The 21,366-nt window shown below is 44.3% G+C and overlaps 1 protein-coding gene across 1 annotated transcript in view; it reads left to right on the top strand.

Annotated features, from left to right (window-relative positions):
• TRPC7 (transient receptor potential cation channel subfamily C member 7) overlaps positions 3,258-21,366 on the top strand; it is a gene marked incomplete at its 5' end in the record, with an annotated part of 128,309 nt that continues 110,200 nt past the window's right edge. Inside the window, 1 exon segment of the mRNA NM_001145753.1 lies at positions 3,258-4,035. Within this exon segment, the coding sequence (NP_001139225.1) occupies positions 3,258-4,035 (778 nt within the window).

Raw genomic sequence — 21,366 nt, 5'->3', positions numbered from 1 at the left:
TAAAGAGGGGAATTAACAAATGAGGCTTTAACATCCTTAACATTTGTAGGCTACAGCATCTGACATTCAGGTGGACTCTGAATTTAGATTGGGTACTTATGTCTTCCTTGTGAAATGTTTTTCTGCTCTGACTTAGTTTGGTAGTTATTATATTTCCTTTGAATTAATCTGTCTGTGGCTTGATACTGTGTATTAGTTGTATACTTTTGACCTTGCAGTGTGACCTCTCCTCCCCCTTGAGCAGATTGCTAATGGAAAAGCGATGTGGAATCAAGCTCCAGCTCCTTCTAGGACAGTTACTGTTACATCTCTGACATTCAGCTCAGATGCTCTTGAATGGAAAGTGTCTTTATTCGGGTTGAGAGTCCAGAGAGGGGCTCCTGAGAAGGGGGAAGCCTCATCACAGGACAGGCTGAGAAATGCCATGAGAAAGAGTTTTATTTAGTCTTCTGTGGGCTTAATTCCCACCTGAGTGTGTGTACTCAGATGACAGATCATAAAACTGAGTTTATATCATCTTCTGAAACAAGGCCCTTTGAGGACACAAATGAGGTAATGGCTTAGCTTTCAACTCAGTCACTGCCTCTCCTTCTGAGAAACCTATAAGACTTAATACATGTACCAATTTGTGAGCCCTTCTCCCTCCTGTAAAGATCACTCTTGGACTCCCAATCTCCAGTCTGCACTGGCATCAGTGAGCATCCTCTGTCCCTGGAATGAGGGCATTGTGGAGAGAAACAGTTCAGAAGGCACTCACAAACCTGCATCTGGAGAATCTTGGATCAATGTGCACTGTAGAAGAGTGGGTGACAGCTGAGACATTCTCGCGAAAGGAGCTCAGAGCTCTCCATCAGGATTCATCACCCACAGCTGCCTTTGGAAGGATTTGCCCATCATTATTCCTTTCCCTTTTCTGCAGATGAAGAAGCTGATCCACTGAATGGTTCAGCAGCTTCTCCCAAGAAGTGTGACTCAGGACTAGGCAGAGTTAGAGCATAAGGTCTAACCTCCAAGTCTCTGCTTTATACCAAATCAGGCCCCTCAAGGCGCTAAAACCAAACAGGTTTGAGCATGTCAAGAGGTAAAATGAACAGAAAGCCCCCAAATTTTTAAAAATCACAACATTGAGTGACACTATTTTATTTCAAAATGTAATTTAGAAGCCTTCTTCTGTGATTACTTTTGTGTGTTTATTTTTTATAAATGACTTCAGTTTATTTTTTATAAATGACTTTTTCTTTTTATGGCCACACCCGTGGCATATGGAAGGTCCCAGACTAGGGGTGGAAATGGAGCTGCAGCTGCAGGCCTACACCACAGCCACAGCAATGTCAGATCTGAGCCTTATCTGTGACCTGCACTGCAGCTCAGGGCAACGCCAGATCCTTAACCCACTGAGCCACCACAGGAAGCCCTGGGGTTTTTTGGTTGTTGTTGTTGTTTGTCTTTTTTTATTTTGGGGGGAGGCTGCACCTGCGGCATATGGAGGTTCCTGGGTCAGGGACTGAATCTGAGCCACAGCTATGACTTATGCCGCAGCTGTGGCAACACCAGATCCTTTAACCCAATGTGTCCGGTCCATGCCTCTGGAGCAACTCAAGCCACCGCAGTCATAATCTTAACCCACTGCACCACAGTGGGAACTCCCTGAGTATTCTTAATACATGGAGACTTGACCAATAACAACAACGACAAAAACGAAAAACAATCGGGAACACGGAAAATAGTCTAAGACACCCAAGTACTTGCTCTTTACAACAGATACTTTCTTTTTGAAATGTATGCCATCCTAACATGTGAATGATTTGAGTGGGGACAGACTAGAAAAGGAGATTTGAAAATATAGGTAGGGCCAACTGGAGAATCAAAACAGTGTGAGAGGTTCAAGTTGGTTGAGAATTAGGGAACGTCTGGTCCAGAGTCTCTACTTTATAGTTAAAGCATCTCGAACAAGGAGTCAAGGTGATCCAGAGATGGGGGTCCAGCTCAAGCTCAAATACGTGACAGCTATTATTCCCTCTAGTCTGCCATTTCAAAACCCTGACAAACTAACGGTTAGGTAACTTGTCCAAAGTCACAGGGCTGGCAAAAGCTGGAGCCAGGATTCCTACGCTAGACCTGCTGATGTGACAGCCTGTCTCGGGATCTTCATGTGAGCTAAGGATAATAATAGCATCTACGCCATAGGGTTTATGCAAGAATTACGCTGGCAATATACGTAAAGTACATTAACCTCTTAGTTGTTTGAGGCACATCACAGGTGTTTAATAAATGTTGACTACTCCTGCTAATAGTATTAGTATTAATGTTACACTGTATGTTACCACAATAGGTAAGGACAACACATTGAAAATCAGCTCAGCATATAAATTAACCTGCTTTTCCATCCATATAAAAATTCAAGCTTGCTCTTAAGAAACTATGGCTGAATTTCCTCAGGAAGGCGTACCCAGTGGCCATGAGTAAGCGGCAATGAGTCTATGCCTGCTTCATGCCACACCTTGCCCTTTCGTGGGTGCTTGGGCTACATGGGGATGACAAAGAAAGCACAGGCCCGATACAGCACAGCACTAAGCGTAGAAACAGAGGCATGTGGCCATGCCTGCATACTGAAGCAGTTTTGTCGTAGTGTGGGAGCTCAGTGGGGACAATACATCTGAAGCAAAGGCGCCAGGATCCCTGGTGGCCATCTCTACGGCACAGCCCTTGGAGAAGTGGCCATACCAACAGGCAGGAGCAGAGCATAAAACCAGCACCGACTGAGTCCTTTCCACACGCATGTTACTTCACGTAGTCCTCCTATGGACCCTGTGGCACACAAGTTATCCACACGATACTGGTAAAAGCAGAGAAGCACTGAACTAAAGCACAGGAAGTCTAGCGACATGCCTGACTTTGCACAAAGGGAAATAAAACAGACAGGTATGTTTCAGCCATATCATGACTTCACGCTCTCCACCTCCCATTCAAGTTGGCCTAAACCCACATTTCAGCCCTCCAGACACTTCTCCACCCAAGGCATACAGATACTGCATAACTAAATCAATATTCTTCTCTTACTAGAAGAATTGCTCAGGTGATCCAATGTGCCTTACACTTAGTGAAAAAGCAGTAATTTATAATAAGATTGCAACATTTCTCATAATTTTCCAACTGTGACATTCCTTTTCATTTTAACCGTTTCTGTTTGCTCTGCCCTTGGGGAAGCTGCAGAATCCTGGGAGAGTAACAAGCATTCCTGCCTTGTCGCCCCACAGGTTGGGGAGCAGCACCTTCAAAAACATGCAGCGCCGGCACACGACACTGAGAGAAAAGGGCCGCCGTCAGGCCATCCGGGGTCCTGCCTACATGTTTAACGAGAAGGGCACGAGCCTGACGCCGGAGGAGGAGCGCTTCCTGGACTCGGCCGAGTATGGCAACATCCCGGTGGTCAGGAAGATGCTGGAGGAGTCCAAGACCCTCAACTTCAACTGCGTGGACTACATGGGGCAGAACGCGCTGCAGCTGGCGGTGGGCAACGAGCACCTGGAGGTCACGGAACTGCTGCTCAAGAAGGAGAACCTGGCGCGGGTGGGGGACGCGCTGCTGCTGGCCATCAGCAAGGGCTACGTCCGCATCGTGGAGGCCATCCTCAACCACCCGGCCTTCGCGCAGGGCCAGCGCCTGACGCTCAGCCCACTGGAGCAGGAGCTGCGCGACGACGACTTCTATGCCTACGACGAGGACGGCACGCGCTTCTCCCACGACATCACGCCCATCATCCTGGCGGCCCACTGCCAGGAGTATGAGATCGTGCACATCCTCCTGCTCAAGGGCGCCCGCATCGAGCGGCCGCACGACTACTTCTGCAAGTGCAATGAGTGCACCGAGAAGCAGCGGAAGGACTCCTTCAGCCACTCCCGCTCGCGCATGAACGCCTACAAGGGGCTGGCAAGTGCTGCTTACTTGTCCCTGTCCAGCGAGGACCCTGTCCTCACCGCGCTGGAGCTGAGCAACGAACTCGCCAGACTAGCCAACATCGAGACCGAATTCAAGGTAACTCTCCCACTTACCACCCCGCAGGCAGATTGGCTGGTGGGCTCTTCCAGGCGTGTCCAGGAGACAAACGGGTCGTCTTCAGGTCTAAGGCGGGGTCGTGCCTGGAACAGGCCCACAGGGAGGAAGGGAACTTCCTCAACCTGTGGCAGGTGTAGGCCTGAAGGAAAAGCAGCCCATTAGGTCAAACACCTGCAACCACATAATTTGGTCAAGAGGTGACTGACACACAAATGCACATAGGAAAAAATGCAGCACACAGGCAGGAGTCCACTGCGGTTCTGGTGTGAAGGCCTCAGCTCTGCAGGCAGCTCACAGGTGTCTACGATACCTGTGCTTGTTTTCCAGTCCTGGTCTTGGACATTTTGATTGTCTCATCTGCATAGTTTTCACTTGTCTTGTTCAGATTGGCTCTAACTCATCCTAGGCTGGGCTGCTCCTAGATTCAATAGTAATAACTGGCTAAATAGAGAAAGGCTTGCAAGTTCTGTCAAAGAGCTGAGGAAGAGGTACAGGAAATGAAAATAAAACTGCCTCTGTACAGCTGGGGTTGTCATCCCAGTAGATGGACCCAGGGCAACTCCCTGAGAATACCTGGAACTGCCAGACTAGCCCAGGGGATGCAGACCCATCTCCAAAGTCTGTTACTGCATAACGGTCCCAGGCTTTTACTGTCAACTGACTCTTCCCTTAAAAGAGAAGACTGGGATTCCCATCATGGCTCAGTGGTTAATGAATCCAACCAGGAACCATGAGGCTGTGGGTTCGATCCCGGGCCTTGTTCAGTGGGTTAAGGATCCGGCGTTGCTGTGGGCTATGGTGTAAGTCACAGATGCAGCTCGGATCTGGCGTTGCTGTGGCTCTGGCATAGGCCGGCAGCGGTAGTTCTGACTGGACCCCTGGCCTGGGAACCTCCGTATGCTGCAGGTGCAGCCCTAGGAAAGACCAAAAAAAAAGAGAGAGAGAGAAGACTAGGACCTAATTATTTTAACAATTTAATATTAAATTAAGACCCAATATTTAGTGGGCACTTACCATGTGCCAAGCACTAACTTCCTTACCTATATGATATTCTTTAATCCCCTCAACAGCCATTGGTATGGGAACCATGATTATCTTTAATTTGTGTGAAGACACAGAGATAGAGAGATATCATATAGCTAAAAAGTAATAAAACCATTGTTTTATTCCAGGCACTCAGCCCTAAAGGCAGCTCTTGGCCAATGTGGGAAGTTGTAAAGTCAGAAGCCTTGTTCATGCGTTGGGGTTCTCAGAGTTACATTTGTCTCTATCTGAATAGATCCTTCTACTGCAGAAGGTGTGACTGAAAGAGTAGAAACTACATAATTTCTCATCCTGCCATTCAATCAGAACCCATGATGTCACGGAGCATGCGAAAAGGGTGTCACGTGGGAGGCTGACAATGCAGCTGGGGAACATACCTCGGGAGGGAAAAGGTTCAGTGCAAGAGTTGCCCCTGCATGGGACACATTCAGGTGGACAAGAATGGGCACCAACTCACGGAAAAGGAGGCCCCAAGGACCATGTTGAGGTAGATCTCAAAGGAAGAAATGAAGTGAAGTGGGCTTTAATGAGCAGGAGGAGCTGAATCAGTGGGGAGAGAGGTAGACATTCAGAGGAGGGAAGGGAAGGTGAGAGGTCCGGAACGGCCCACAGCAGGCAGAGGACTGAGAAGCCCCCTGTGATGACTGTAACGCCTTCCTGTAGCGACACACAGCAGGAAACCCGAAGGGATGAGCAGACAGATCTCAGAGGGCCCTGCCCGTCAAGCTGAGCAGTTGGGATCCTGCAGGAAACGGAGAGCCACTGAAAGTTCATAATTAGGAGGCTGAAATGAAAGCTAGGGTTTTGGAAATTTACTTGGCTGGTACGTAAGATGAGGTAGAGGATTTGGGTTATGAAGCACTGGGACCACAGAGGGGACAGTTGTGTTGTGCACGCCTGGGGCCCCTGAACCTCTCTGCAGGAATGGGATCGGCCACAGCCAGGCGCAGAAGAGCCAGGCCCACAGGAAGCTGCCGGTCACCACAAATTATAAATAGATGAAAAATCCTATAATTAAACTAATTCTACTCCATCTGTCCCCTCATCTTGGACGCATCTCCTGACTTGGAACCACTTCCATAAATCCTATCATGTTCACAGAAAAACTGGTGGTGGTCAGTGTAGAGGTTAACCAAAGAGACTCCAAGGAATGTAGCTATTCCCTCTTATTTCTTTGTTTCTGTACAATAAATTCCACCTACCAGCAGTACGGCCAGTGATGTCTCAAGGAAGCTTAGGGGAGTTTTGTTTGTTCCCTGGCTTCACACGGAATTTGCACAAATCATATAAAAGAGATGATTAAGCCAAAGAGCTTAGATATTTCTGCCCGAGGGGAAAAAAAAAAAACAACATTTCAAGCAAAAGATGTTTTTTGGATCAGATTATCTGGATAACTGCACAATTCTCTACTTATGTGGATTCTGGCAGCAGGCCAGCCTTACTAAATAAACCGATGCTAGGCTAACATTTGGAAGTACATCTCAGCCATTTGTTTTCTTTCCTAAAACCCAAGTCTGGCATATTTTTGGTACATATAGTATCTAAAATTGGAAATTTATTTAAAATATCTGCTATGATATTTTCATTTTAAAAGTAACTTACAAAAAGTATGGACAATTAAGAACATGACTCACATGATGACAAATCTTTTCTACACTGCCATGAATAAATATATCTGCTGGCTAGTAACATCCCCTAGTTACCTCTGTTTGAAATAATGTCTTTCAGATCGCTGACAAATGGTGCGTTATATACTAACATAAGCATTCCCTTAGAACCTTATTACTTATTTAACTATCCTTGTCAGTGCACTCCTGACATTATAAATCTCAGAGAAGAGAGCAGTTTATTAGCAACAGGGAAGTCAAATTGTCATAAAAGAATAAAGAGCAAGTGATACGTCCTCACTGTCCAGGAGTCTGTTCTGCTTTAAAGGGACGACACACTGACGACTGTAACCTTGTGTTATGGAGATGGCCCAGTGCTCACTGGAGATGTCATCTGTCACCTCCCGGTCCTCTAAAACACTCACTCTGGGAGTGACTCTTCCTGACTGGAAAATACCATGCATGAAAATCTGGATTTAGTTGCCCAAGATATGGTTTTTGGAGTCTCTTTAATTTATTACCAGAAGAAAGTTTAGTCATTAATAAAAAGTACATCCAATGTCAAGGTCTGCAGCAAATTGTGGCTGGACTCAGATATCTAATAGCAAGTCATTATTCTTAGTGTGGAAATTTTGCAGCTATTCAAGAATTTTCTTATGTCTTTCTTACCTACTTTGGGTCTAGAAAGATATTAGAACTTGACATGGCTAGTGAGGCTGATGTGGCTAGTGAGGCCTTCCACATGCCATGAATGGTACCCAGTAATCTAGTAAGCATTCCATAAATATTTGGATAAAAGATATCCTTAAAGGATAATCATTTCAACTGCTTGGTTTTCTTCACTGATCATCCTTCTGATGAAACTATTCAGGTTCCCCTTTATTTTGCTAGTGTCTTTCCAATCAAATTCTGGGGCATTTTGTCTATGTGTGTCATTTATCTGTGGAACTGTTGTTTCAAAAGGATTACAGGTGTTCCTCTTTCTTCCAACTTAAGAGTTATGCCAACAGCAATGCCTCGTGGGGTGAGGAGGGGATGGGGAAGGAAAGCAGGACAGGGGAGTGTTACAGAGTGAAATTCAGGGCTTTGGGAAACAAAGCGAAAGCAGGATGAGGACTGGAGGTTTTCCCTTGCTTTCTCATCTTTTGCTTAAATTAAAAACTACCCAGGAATTGCTGTTGTGGCTCAGCGGTAACAAGCCTGGCTCGTATCCATGAGCATGAGGGTTCGATCCCTGGCCTCGCTCAGTGGGTTAAGGATCCCACGTTGCCATGAACTGCAGTGTAGGTTGCAAATGTGGCTTGGATCTGGCGTTGCTGTGGCTGTGGCATAGGAGGGCAGCTGCAGCTCCAGTTGACCCCTAGCCTGGGAACTTCCATATGCAGGTGTAGCACTAAAAAGCAAAAACAAACAAAAACAAAACAAAACAAAAACCTACCCAATGTTCCCAATTCAAGAAACTGTGGAAGCACAACAAATACTTTACCTCAGTAGGTTAAGATTTGATCATTCTGAATAATAACAAAGTTGCAACTGAGAAAGCTTTTCCTGTTAACAAACACCAGCACAGAGGCTGCAGATGATGCCTCGGTTACAAGCACTTCATTCTTAGAGACCACAGAGAGGAAGAGTAGGGGGTAAAAAAGCTAAAGCTGTAATTCTATCTTGCTTAAAGTGTTGATGATTTTTCTGTGTTGTCAATGGGTTGTTAACCACATGTATTATGAAAAACAGATAATGAATTATGTATCAATGTTTGTGTTGCCATTTTAAGACCCATAAAAAACTCTCCCAGCCTAAAATACCACAAATTAAAAATGCAAATAATGATAAATCGGACCAATTTGCCACCTGCTATGATCTCTAGTGAGATCCCATTGTGGAAGGTAAAGATGTTGAGATGACAGTTTGCAATCTGCTTGCAAACTTATTGAAATGGAAGAGGGGACTGAAAGGCAGAAAGGGGAAGGGTGACTTCATATTGTGGTAGCAAGAACCCAGAGCACATTTGAACCCCGGAATCCAGAGCCAGGAAGCTTGAGCAAAGGCTCCTTCTGGGACTAGGGTGGTCCCAAAGCTGAACAAGCCCATTGCCCCCAGCCTGCAGTGGAGTCTATGTTTGCACCTGTTTCCCATACCCTTTGAATGTTTTTAGTATTTTTTAAGTTTTATAGTCCAACATCCTGGGAAAATACATTTCCTTGAAGTCTGAAAGCTTGGCTGGCAGTATAAACAAATGCCTGCTTAATATGCAGAAAATGACTTGAAAATTGTTTCTTTTTCCACGGGGAAAATATGTTTAAGCTGTGAAGGCTGCAAGTCTTAAAAGCAAGTTGTTGCTGCTTTTTAAGAGAATCAGGCAGAAACTTCCTCAAAGCACTCATTTATATATCATCCAAAAGACCCTCGTGGATCTGACTGTGCCACCCAAGTCCTCTGCTGGAGCATCTGAGGATGCAGAATGTAAGCAGGGAAGAGACAGATCACAGATGTCAAGTGGTGCGCTGTGACGGGACGGTCCCACTCTGCATGCACAGGGAAAGTGCGGTCAGAGCATGAGCGCCAGTCTCCAAATCTCCAGGGACTGGCTGGTCTCAGGAGAAGAGGCAGAGGTGAATCCACCTGTTAACTTTGCCTTTTTCTATTTTCCTACCTAAGTGTCTGGAGAAGCACTTTCACCAGAGCATTCCTTAATGAGTCATCATAGGAAAATGAGCTAATTAATGTCTTTTAATGATGATTTTTCATTGGATCACCACTATGCCTCAAGTTATTTAATTTTCCTCTTCTACTCTTTATGCCAAAAGGAGTAACATCTAAAATACGAGAGACAGTGTAAGCTGGGTGACAGGCATTCAGGGGACATAAAAGGGGCCACTATGCTAGACAGAGATAAGGACAGGGGACAGGGTTGGGGTGAGCACCCAGTGCAGCCATGCTTCATTTTCTCAAGGGTATGGAACAGAGAGCACAGACCTCGGCTCTGGCATCAGACTGACCTGGGTTCCAGTTCACAGCCATCTGGTAGCAACATATAATCTTGGACATCTAGTAAAAGTCAATTTTCTTATTCGAAAAATAGGGGTGAAGAGAGAACAGATGTTAGAATAGAACTCTCACATCTCCAAGACGGAGCCCTGTTCTCCCCACCCCTGCCCTTACCCTAATGCCTGTAAATGACATCTCAATCCACCCCACTGTTAAGAGCTTTCAATGCCTCATACCATTTAACTTCCAGAATGTCCTGGCACATATTAGGTACTCAGTAAACATTAGTTCAGTAAAGAGTCGGCGAGTGAATTAATGAGTAATGACCTCTGGGGGGGCTGGTGAGGATTGAATGAGGTGAAGAATATCAACTCTGTTTGCAGAGGACCTGACTCGAATCTTCCCCAGAGATCTCAGTGGGGATCCCTGTGTGTTCCCCAAAGCCCACTGCATTTTCCACACTACCACTTTTCCCCCCAATAAACATAACTGAGGTTTCAGAATTTCCCCTCCTCAGGGGGTCTTCTGATTTCTGCTTAAGCCTCTCTCCCAACCTCAAAGATCTTTCCAGAACAAGAAGACACACAGGCTGTATGTGTGAGCTCCATGAATAGAAATAGGCCAAGGGAGTATGTCCCAATTGGAAAAATGCAGACCCCTGAAACTGAAGAAGCTTGGCGTGCTGCTAAAATATTGCTGGGAAAAGCAGCAACGCAGGCAGGAAAGACAGAGGCTGCAAAGGAGCAGGCAGGAGGAAACCGGGAGGCAGAGCTCCTGCCAAGTACAGACAAAGATTATTTTCTGAGCTCTATCTCTGGGGAAAATATTCATCACTACACACATACAAAAAAAAAAACCTGGGAAAATCATTTCCTATACAAGTGCAACTATCAGTCTGAAATATCAGAGATACGGAGAAAATGGAGGCAGTTCTTGGAGGATATCAATGAGCAGTAGCACAAATTACATCAGAAGGATAAGATGGAAATGCAGGGTTCTTCTCTGAAAAAAGTTACAATTCTATATATAAATTAATCACAGCCGGGCAACACTAATCAAGTATGCTGCGCACACCATCGACGGGGAGGCCTGTCTTTTCCTAGCAGTGAATTCACATGCAGATTGAATGTGGAAAATACATGCGAGGAGGGTAGATGGGAATTTGGTCTGCAGACCCAGAGAAGAGCAGATCAGGGTGGAGCCTGGTTCCAGAGCTACCTGAAAGTTCAGCATTCGTACAACACATATTTAATCACGCCTCTAGCCTGAGCCAGGCTCTGGATTGGGTGCTGGGATGAAACGATGAAAAAGATACAGTTCCTGCCCTCAGAACCTAGCAGTCTAGTGGAAGAGACAGGCACGCTCCATGTGATCACAGAAACATGGCTTTGCAAATCATGCAGAGGCTACGCAGTAAACCAGCAGGCTTAAAAGAGCTGCCTCTGTGCGTGTGCAGGTGCTTAAAGATTTCTCAGAGACGGTAACATTTAAATGAAAATGGAAGGTATGGGAGAGATAAACAGACAGCAGGGAATGGGAAGATGGTTCTAGGCATAGACAATGCACATGAACTAGCCCGGTGCAGAGAAGGAAAGAGAGGCCTTGTAGAGAACTGAGAGCAGGGAGTGAACAGGAGAGGTAGCAGGGGCTGGAGGTGCAGAAGGACACCTTAGCCATAGACCACACTGCTTGGCAGCCACCGGAAGAAAACAGACTTCACTGTATGGTGAATGAGGACGGTCCAAACGTTTCAGCAGATGAGTGAGTGACTCTCATCTGTAGCCTGGGGAAAGATCCACTGTGCCTACTGGAGAAACCAGCTTAGTGGGGACAAGACCGGTGGTAGTCCTCCCAGGATGCGGGGAGTGGCAGAAGGACCAGCACATCTCAAACAGCAGGTGACTCACTGCAGCTGGAGTGACAGCACAGTCGCAGGAGGTAATGGCTCCTGGCTGTTTCCAGGACAGCTTTCTTGACTGTGAGCTCCCAGGAACTTCTGTCCCTAGAGCCTATTAGTGCTCCGGCAGTGGAGAGACACAGCAGGGAGGGAAAAAGCAAGGTTTCCACAGGATTTTAATCTTTCCACTGCACTTTCCAGATTCTGAGAACATCTTTCTCTCAGTGTTCGCTGCATGGCCCAAGTAAAGTTTTCATTAAAGTAGAGGAAAAGGCCTAATTTCATCTCTGATTTGTGTTCAACTGGAGCTGGTTTTAGCACAAATAAAGGCAAAAAGGAGACCTCTCCCTCATCTTCCCCCAAGACTCCAGCTGTTGAGAATGCCAGTCCAGGACGGTCCTGGAGGCAGGCTTTTCTGGGCACACAGAATTCTCCCTGGTGAACACCCAATTGAGCCTAGCTTAGATGTGTTAGTTTCTTGGGGCTGCTGTAACAGAGGACGACACATGCGGTGACTGAAAACAAGAGAAATTTATTTTCTCACAGTGCTGGTGGCCAGAAGTCCAGAATCAAGGTGCTGGCAGGGCCATGTTCACTCTGAAGGCTCCAGGGTGGGAGAGGTGCTTCCTCGGCAATCCTTTGCTTGTAGACGCCACTCCAGCCCCTGTCTGTCATCACACAGTGAGCTCCCTGTGTGCCTCTGTGTCTCTTACCCTCTTCTTAAAAGGGCCCACTCTCTTCCAGTAGGACCTTGTCTTAACACATTACACCTGCAAACCCTATCTCTAAACATGGTGCTATTCTGAAGTTCAGGAAAGGATGTGAGTTGGGGGGGCACAACTCGTTTCCACACAATGTGGCAGCACCAGACTGAGATAAACTGAGGAAGGCGGACACCAGGAATCTAGGCAGACCCACAAAGCAGGGCAGGATAAAAGGGCACAGGTCAGTTATTCTTGGAAAACGAAGACAATCCTAAAACTAGGAGGTCATTCTGGAAAAAAAGGTAGAGACTACTGATCCTTGCACAAGCCAAGACAAAGATATGGGAATTCTGTAAAAGCCTGTGTGTGTGTGTGTCTGTGTCTGTGTGCACGTGCGTGTGCGAGTATACGCGAGTATGCACATGCATGCACACGTGTGCGTGTGTGTGTGCGTGTGAGTGTGTGTATGTAGGAGAGGCAGATGGGTAAGAAGTGGGAGGCAGCTGACAGAAGCAATGGGGGAAATTGAGTATTGGGGCCCGCCCACCCAAGCAGGAGAAAACATTTTCAACTTTTGGGCTTGGGGATAATGAAAATAAAACACACTGATTATAAAACTTTTAGAAAATACAAGAGAAGTAGAACAAAAAGATCAGCAACAATCCCGCCGTCTAAGAGCGCCTTCTGTTTCGGCACGTTTCCGTCTAGTGCTCCCGCTACCCCAGGTGCAAACACTGCCTACTGCGACTTCGCCGGTGGCTCTTTACCATCGTATTTTTGTTTCCCTTCATACTTTATCCTCGTGCCTCTCCTCCCCACCCCTGAAGAAAAGCACCCACTTTAATGTATGCATTTTGATATGAATATCAAAATATGAATAGTGCAACAGTCCCTCATGAGATGTCAATACTTTATACATAAGTTTCTAGAAAATTTTAGCGTCCTGTTTTGGGAGGAAAAAATTTCCACTACCATCTTAGGCTTCGATAGTTGGGGGCCTGTAAATTTACTAACAAAAGACAGATTAACAAGAGAAGAGACAGATTCAAAGATTAACAAAAGAATAGTTGGGGGCCTGTAAATTTACTAACAAAAGAGATTAACAAGAGAAAATTTTTCATACACACATAGAAATGCATAAAAGCAGCACGTCTCTGCACTGCTCAAGACAGGGGTTTATATACCGAGTAAGGAAAGGAAGAGGAGAAAAGAGTTTCTACAGAAAAAAAGCACATTTAGGACACACCTGGGCTTTTAGGGAAACAAATGGGAGGCATGAGAGTTGGTGATGTTTGTTCTCATCTGGGTACTAGTGGTCAATCTACTTTTTAGGCTGTAAACCACACCCCCAACACCCGCCACAAAGGGGATTTATGGCTGCTGGATTTTCGCTTAATCAGCAAAAGAAGTTTAGCTACTGTTTTGTTCAGATGTTTTTAATTTAAAATAATCTTCGTGCCATTGTGATGATCTTCAGAGTCCCTACAGAGAATCAATAACTAAATCCCTGGGCCCCACCACCTACTCCTGTGGACCAGTATAGGGTGAGGGTGGCCCTGGGGACTGGGGCAGGGCCATGTGAAGAAGGGTGTCCCAGCTCCGCCCACAGAGAGACAGACAGGCCTGTGCAGGGGAACAATTTTCCCACCACCCTCTGAGTTCAGAGCTGAGACCCCATGTAATAAAAGAGTAAGAGAAGAAAAACAAACAGAAGTTAGAAACATGTGTACCTCATGTATAAAAATGAGTAACTCTCTGAGGTGGCTTGGAATCCAAAACTAAATACCACCCTAACAGGAAAGGACTAGGGTAGGCCTTTTAGGGGCCCACACATGATTTTGGGGAAGCATGGATGGACCTTAGGAGAACAGTGGGAGGCATGACAGTTTGTAACAAGGTCTGTCTGGGTGTAGCACCTCCTCTCCCATGATAAGAGCCCATCTTCCTTGCTTCAGAAAGCTTCCTGGGTGGGGCATGGGGGGGCAGATCTATGACAATCAGGTTCCTTTTGGACACTCTGTTCTGTCTTTAGGCAGATAAGGCCGGCGTTCGGAGAAAGCTTCTTTCTGCATGTGCTGTTGCTGTAAGTGTCTACAGCTCAAAATAATCAATACACCAACATGGCATATTTTGCTTTCCTTCAAGGGCTACTGAATGATGTTTGGACTCAGGTTTGGTTTGCAGAGTGTCACCTTCACCTTTCTCTCCCAAAGAGACCTCACTGCCCCAGGGACTGGTGACAATCCACTTAAAAGTGAGAAGGGCGTCCTCATATCCTGAAAGGCTCTTTCTCTTACACCCCACCCGCTAGCAGCCCTAAGCAGAATGAGAAGACAGATCCCAGGGATCCTGGATATGCTGCTGATGGCCCTGCAGAACTGGCGTGGTGAACAGAGAGGCCTCTGAGGCCATCCACTAGCCCTTTGCCAGCCCAGCCAGTGGGGGGACCAGGCAGGACCAAGACAGCTTCAGGGCCAGCTGCCCCAGTGGACGTTTACCATTTTTTGTTGAAGTTTTATGTAAAAGACACTTAGAAGACCCTGGAAATTGCATATAAGAGTTAAAGGACTAAGTGGTAGAGGAGGGGATGGGGAAAGCCAAGGAAATATGAATCAATTACCCAAAGGGCTATTAGGAAAGAAGGGTGAGGGCTGTTGTCTCTACTTCCTGGGGAGTACAAGAGGGAGCTCGAAAAAAAAGTCACTGATAAGCGAGCTAAGATCAGAGATTTGTTTCCAAAATGACTTCGGCAATGTGGGCTGAGTCGGATTCCACTGAATGAATCCACACTGAGGACCAGAACTACACCATGACGACGATCTGGGGTCCCCCCCTTGCTGCTGGATCTGTACCTGACTGAAGAGTTCCTTGTAGATGCAGGAACTCAGCCTGCAGCAGTCAAGAGTCTGGTTTCTCCTTGGGGTTCCCTTTGTAGCAGAGCACACAGGAATAAGGGACAAATGAGGAAGCCACCCATCTTCTCCAATTTTTATCAAAGGAATATATGATGTAAAAATAATTCAGATAGGACTCGACGATATACAGTAAGGAGTAAGCTCTCCCTTCCTTGAACCCTCTCTCCTGCCCAATCGCATTTCTCAGACTCAGCCTTATTAATCATTTATTCTATATCCGGGTATAACTCTTTTATTCACACATAGGCATATATTCACAGCCTATGTAAACAGACATGTCTATTTACTTTGTGTCTTATATGTATTGAAACATACTCCACATTGAGTTCCCAACTTACTTTTCTTCACTTAATAAAATCTGCAGAGATGTCTTTCCATATCAGTATCTCAAAGTCCAGCCCTGGCTCCAAGAGCTGTAGAGTGTCCACAGCACAGACGCACCGTCATTTATGTAACATTGCCTTATCTCTGGGCCTTCAGATTAGTTGCAGCTTTTATTCTGATAAACAATTCTGCATTGAACATCCATGTACATATAGCTTTGTGCACTTCTGGGAGCACATGCGTAGGCTAAACTCCTCGAAAAGGAACTGCCGGATCAAAGAGCATGAATATTTAAAACTGTGCTACAGAGTGACAACTGCCCATCCCATAGCGAAGTGCCAAATTATAAACATCACCACCAGGGTGTAAAAGTGTCTTTTACACACTCTCCTGCCCACAGTGAGTGCTGCCAAACTTTTTAATTGTTACTGGTTTCATAGGTAACAAATGGTCATTCAGTACTAGCCTAACGTGAGTTTTTTAAAGATTAGACACCTTTTTGTTTATTGTCCATTTGTATTCATTTCTCTATGAATTGTTTGTTGCTACCTTTGTCCACTTTTTACATTCATATTTTGTTCATTCCTCTTTTAATTTTTATTTTGTAAGAATTGTTTTTACGAAAAAGAAAGTAGACCTTTATCTATACGGTATATAGCAAATATTTTTCAGCTTGTTGTCTCTTATGGTATTCTTTTCTGAACAGCCATGCGTAAATTTTATTTTGTCTGATTTGTCAGTCTTTAGTTGTGGCTTCTAGGTTTCATGTCATGCTTCTAAAGGTCTCCCTATGCAAAGATTATTTTTAAAATGTACCTGTGTTTTCTTCTAGTAATGATACTACTTCATTTTTGTATAATTAACTTTTAATACATCTGGAATTTATTTAGATATAAGGAAGAAATTTGCTCACCTTCTTAAGAGCAACATTCTTCTGCTCCTTCCAGTAAATTACCAAGATTTGATTTCAGTCTATAGATGGTGGCTCCTATGTGAAAATATCAACCAAAAGAACTTATTGTAATTAAGGAAAATGACGTGAATGCCAGGGGACATGACTACTCATTTACCCATCAAACCCCAGCTACGTACATTTAAGCCATACATTCTTAAAAGAAATAGCCAAAAGCCACGTTCCATTAATTTTTTTTCAATTTTAAAAGTTTTTTTTCTGGCTTCGGATTATTTCAGTGTTTGGTTTTTACCAAACAAATAGTCATGGTTCTCTTCTTCCATTAGGCAACAGAGCAGAAAAAAAAAATCTTTTTCTTCCTATCCTTCTAGGTTCCCCAGCTAGAGTTCTACAAACTAGACTGAGAAAAGACAGATAAACAAACAAAAAAAATAGATGTTTTTTAATACGTTCATCATGCAAGTAGAAGAGAGAACTCAGTAACTCAAAGGGGTGGCTAGGACTTGAGCTTACAGATCATGTTAACAAAAGAATAAATTTTTAGAGACATGACAAGATAACAGAAAAGAACTCTGAGTTGGTAAGGGCATCAAACTGTAGGAGGTAAATATATGGGGGAACTAACAGTAGGCGAGAGCTAGTTTTAACAAGGTTACATAGATTCCTCTGGCGCTGTCTCTGGGCTGAAAGGTCTAGCGTTGTCTCTGGAGATTAACTTCTCTTTTCCTTGGTAGAGACTGGAGCAGGGACACTCTTTACAAATTTACGTTCTGCTTTTACCCAAACAGAATGCAGACTATTTCTTGACTACCTTTAGCTCGAAATAATCCTGATGACAAAGTGGCATATTTTAGGGTGGCAGATTCTGCTACCCTTCAAGCCCATGAACTGTAAGAAGCTGGCAGAAACCACTATAGCTCCTGGACTCCAGATAAGAGGTTCATTTAATACCAACAAAGAAACTGAGAGAACTGCATTTGAGTGCTAAGGGAAAGAAGTTTCCATCATACAGAAATCTTGTTTGGCAGTGATGAACTAAGAGTCTTTTTTTAAACTGTGTGATCAGTGTCTACCATAAGTGTTTTACACTCAAACACAGTGCAGGGGTAAGATACTCTGCAATAAACACTCTTAATATACTGGCATGGGCTTCCTTTCAAAATACGTATTGCCCTGGCACTAGGAGGCCATGGGCTTTTCCATCAGCTCTCAGTAAGACAGATCAGGTGGCAGGGTACCTTTGCCAAAATCCCAGGAAGCCTGGAGGAGTTGGAGTATAGGCTCTGGTCACCGTAGAGGCAGGATGGCATAAGATCCAGGAAAAATAAGGAAACTCAACTTGTATACCTAGTCCTAAAATTAGTGATGTAAGAATGACTGAAGCTAAAATTTTCTAAGCACTATCAACTCTCAAACAGAAAAGGGTTCCCCAAATGCTTGTAGCATAATTATCTTTCATATTATTATGGTCTTTCTGTCTCCCATACCTGCAGTGTGAAATTAATAATAATGACCTGTTTTTCTGAGCTCCAGGGCAGGTTTGCTAATTATTGATGGATAAGTGCTTTGAACATTAAGAAGGGCCGCAGTGAAATGCTAAGCTTCTCTCTCTTTCTCTCACTCTCATACACAGAGACACACACAAACATACACATACACACACAAGCATGCACGCGCACACACACACACACACACACACACACACACACATATGCTGGAAATACAACACACTTCCCATTTACTAGTAATACAATTGCTTGGACAGGGGGGTTGGGGGTGTGGGGTTGGGCAGAAGTCACATTCGCATTTTTGGGAAGAGTAGCATGCCTTTTGCTTGATAAAGACCAGGGCTTCCCCTGTGGAGTAAATAGCTTCTCCTGCATAGTGTTTGAAAACAGCAGCCCAAAAATCTTTCTGATGATAATTTCTCTTCTCTGATGATTATTAATTTTGTTTAAAGTTTATACTCCAAAGAATTCACCCAAGACCTTTCCACAGCACATAAGAAACTTGATGTTTTCTGTGTTTAAAGCCAATATTTTAACAGAAACATGAAGATGACCTCCAGGAAATGTGAGAAAATGTTTAATTTGGCTGAAAAAATCTAGGAGCAGGAGTTGATTTCTCCAGATGGTATCCCCTCTAAAATTATAACTGTAGAAACCAGATTTTTAACATACAGTTGTATCTTTTCTTTCCCTAAAGCAAACATGTGAAGGGTGTGCTCATGGTAGTCAGATTCTGGAAATGGCTTGAGGGAACCAAATAGCTTACAGCTTTGTAGGCACACTCTGCCCAGGACATGGCATATGTCACACAGGTGATCTGGATGCTAGGACGTGGGTACTGAAGGAGGAGACCCAGGGCTCTACCAGGAACTGATGTGTGACCTCGGCTCAGCCATTCTACTGCTCCATAGCTCATCCTCCTTATTCATACTGCCAAATGCTTTGACTCCTAATTCCTTGTTGAGTCCCAACTTTTCTAGCCCTTTCTGCTTCTCCTTTCTACAGTCATAAATGTCGTCCAAGTTGAGGTTTAAGAGATATTACTCCCATTGTAGAGATGAGGAAACAGACTGAGAGGGATTAAATGATTTTGGCAAAAGGTAGTCTTCCTTCTGTGTGCCAGATATGGTCAGATACTATGTACCAGGTCTACAAGTGTGGAAGAGACCTGAATTCTGTCCTCAAAGCAGAGGACAAATACAATGCAGGGGAATCGGAGCAAAACTCTATGACAACACAAAAAAGAATGCAATGAACTGCCTGGTGATGTGAGAGAAGGATTCTGGAAGAGATGATATTTTAAAGTGATTGCTGAAGGATGAGTTTGGCAGATGGAGGAGAGAAAGGCATAAAGGCAGATGAGTGAGCATGTGCAGAGGCATGAAAGGGTGTGCTTGGTGGTCAGGTGTAGCTGGAGGGGAGGTGGGTTTATGGGAAGGGGGCAATCTTAGCGAAGTATATTGAAATATGACAATAAAGATGTGTGGATTTTCTTCCATATGTGCTTAACAAAGGGACAGTGGTTTGGCATCCGGGTAGAAGGGAACTATTGTCAATAAAGAGTCCAATTAGGAGGCTAATTCACAAGTCTAGACACTAAATTATAAGGGCCTGAATTAAGATGACTGTGAGTGTGTGTGGCAGTGGTTAGACAGTGGAGAATCTTTAGATCACCATCTGCAGATCTTGATAACTAATTGAAACAGGGACAAAGGAGAACCCAGGATTTCTAGCGCAGGAGGCTTAGTGAATGGGGACTCTCTTTCCTGAAGCAAAAAGCAGAAGATCAGGCCTGGTTGTTAGATGGAAGACCCATATGTTCAATTCAGGGCGTGCAGAGTTTGACACCTCTGTGGAACTTACCAGTGCAGATGACCACTTGGCAGCTGAATATTTAAATTTGCTCCTCAGAATACAGGTGGGAGGTAAAAATCTAGAAGTCATCGGCATGGAGGTAACAGTGGAAGCTGTAGAGATACATGAAAACATGTCAAAGACTCAGCTCTCTTTTTTTCATACGTACACAACAGCTTTAGGTCCTACTTCCAAGGGTTACTCAGTCATTCATTGGATAAATCAGTCAAAAAAAAAAACAGAATCTGATTTTCCTGATTAGATTTTAACTTATTTGAATGCAATCACTTACTCATATTTTACCCATGTCCTCAGGGATTTTTAGAAAGTCAGTGTAGTTTTCTATGCTTAAGATAATGAGCCTTTAACAGGCAGGTTTGGCTTCAAGAGCATCTCTGAGTGCCAAGTATACCCCACAGTGCTGCTCCTAGATCAATTCCCTGGTAGCCATACACCAGCACTTACTTGCACCTCAATTTCCCATACATAAAATTCTTGAATCAGGGTATATGCACGGTCATTTTATACAGCATTTATTAAGTCCTGTAATGTGGCAAGACTTGGGCTAAGATATACAAATGAATAAAGTTGATCAGTTAAATATGAAAATACCAAATATACAGAGAGCACTTTGAGAGGGCTACTGGACCCTAAGAATAAAATGCAGCGGTGCTCCAGTGTGACAGATTTCCCCCAGGGATATCGGGAAAGCCATCCTGGAGTTATCTTTGAGCTGGTCTTGAGAAGGGCAGAGGTTCTTAGGAAAAGAAAAGAAGAGCCTCGGTCCAGGCTTGAGGATTCAATGGATACTGGTAAGGCGGTGAAAAGACCGGTGCATGCTTCTTGATCAGAGAAGTCATGAGTACTATTTGCCTAATACGGCTTTGGGGTTTTGTTTCCTAGTGAGCAGGGCCCTCTACGTTTTTTAATCCCTACTTTGCCGTCTAGTCAGCCCCTCTTCATCAACAGCATTTTCAGCAATCACAAGCAAATTTTTAAAAAATTACTTCTATACATATGCTATGCTCTAATTACTCTTTAAAACAAGTGTCATGAACATTTACTATTCTGAATCCATAATCAGGTGAGTCTTGGCATAATCCTCTGGAAGGGTTGTATTATCTGGTGATGCCAACTCTAAATTAGTGTTTCTCTGAAATGTTTTCACAAGAGACAGTAAGTACAAATAAGATGCCTAGGTCGTATTTGCTCTGAATCTCATTTTGGATGTCCTTTTAATGTATTAGATATCAAGTAGAGAAGATGGCAGGCCTGGCTGAGACAGCACCAAGGCTGGATACCCCTCTCCAACACTGAGATTAAAGAGTTCAGCAAACTTTGCCCAAAGGAAAATAGGCAGGTTTAAATACCATAACTCAACTCAAAATTATTTCTTCACGTTGGAAAATGTGCAATTAATGCAAGAAATGAAACTGTTCGTTTGTAAGAAAATTCACCTATAGTCCCATCAGATACTAATATTTTAGGGCATTTCCTTTCATTGTTTGACATACAAAGGATGCCATTTATTGAATTCTTGCTTCCCCTCTGCACCC

This window comes from Sus scrofa, chromosome 2 (genome assembly GCF_000003025.6).
Source record: "Sus scrofa isolate TJ Tabasco breed Duroc chromosome 2, Sscrofa11.1, whole genome shotgun sequence".
Lineage (NCBI taxonomy): Eukaryota > Metazoa > Chordata > Mammalia > Artiodactyla > Suidae > Sus > Sus scrofa.
This window is presented reverse-complemented; position numbering and strand designations above follow the sequence as displayed.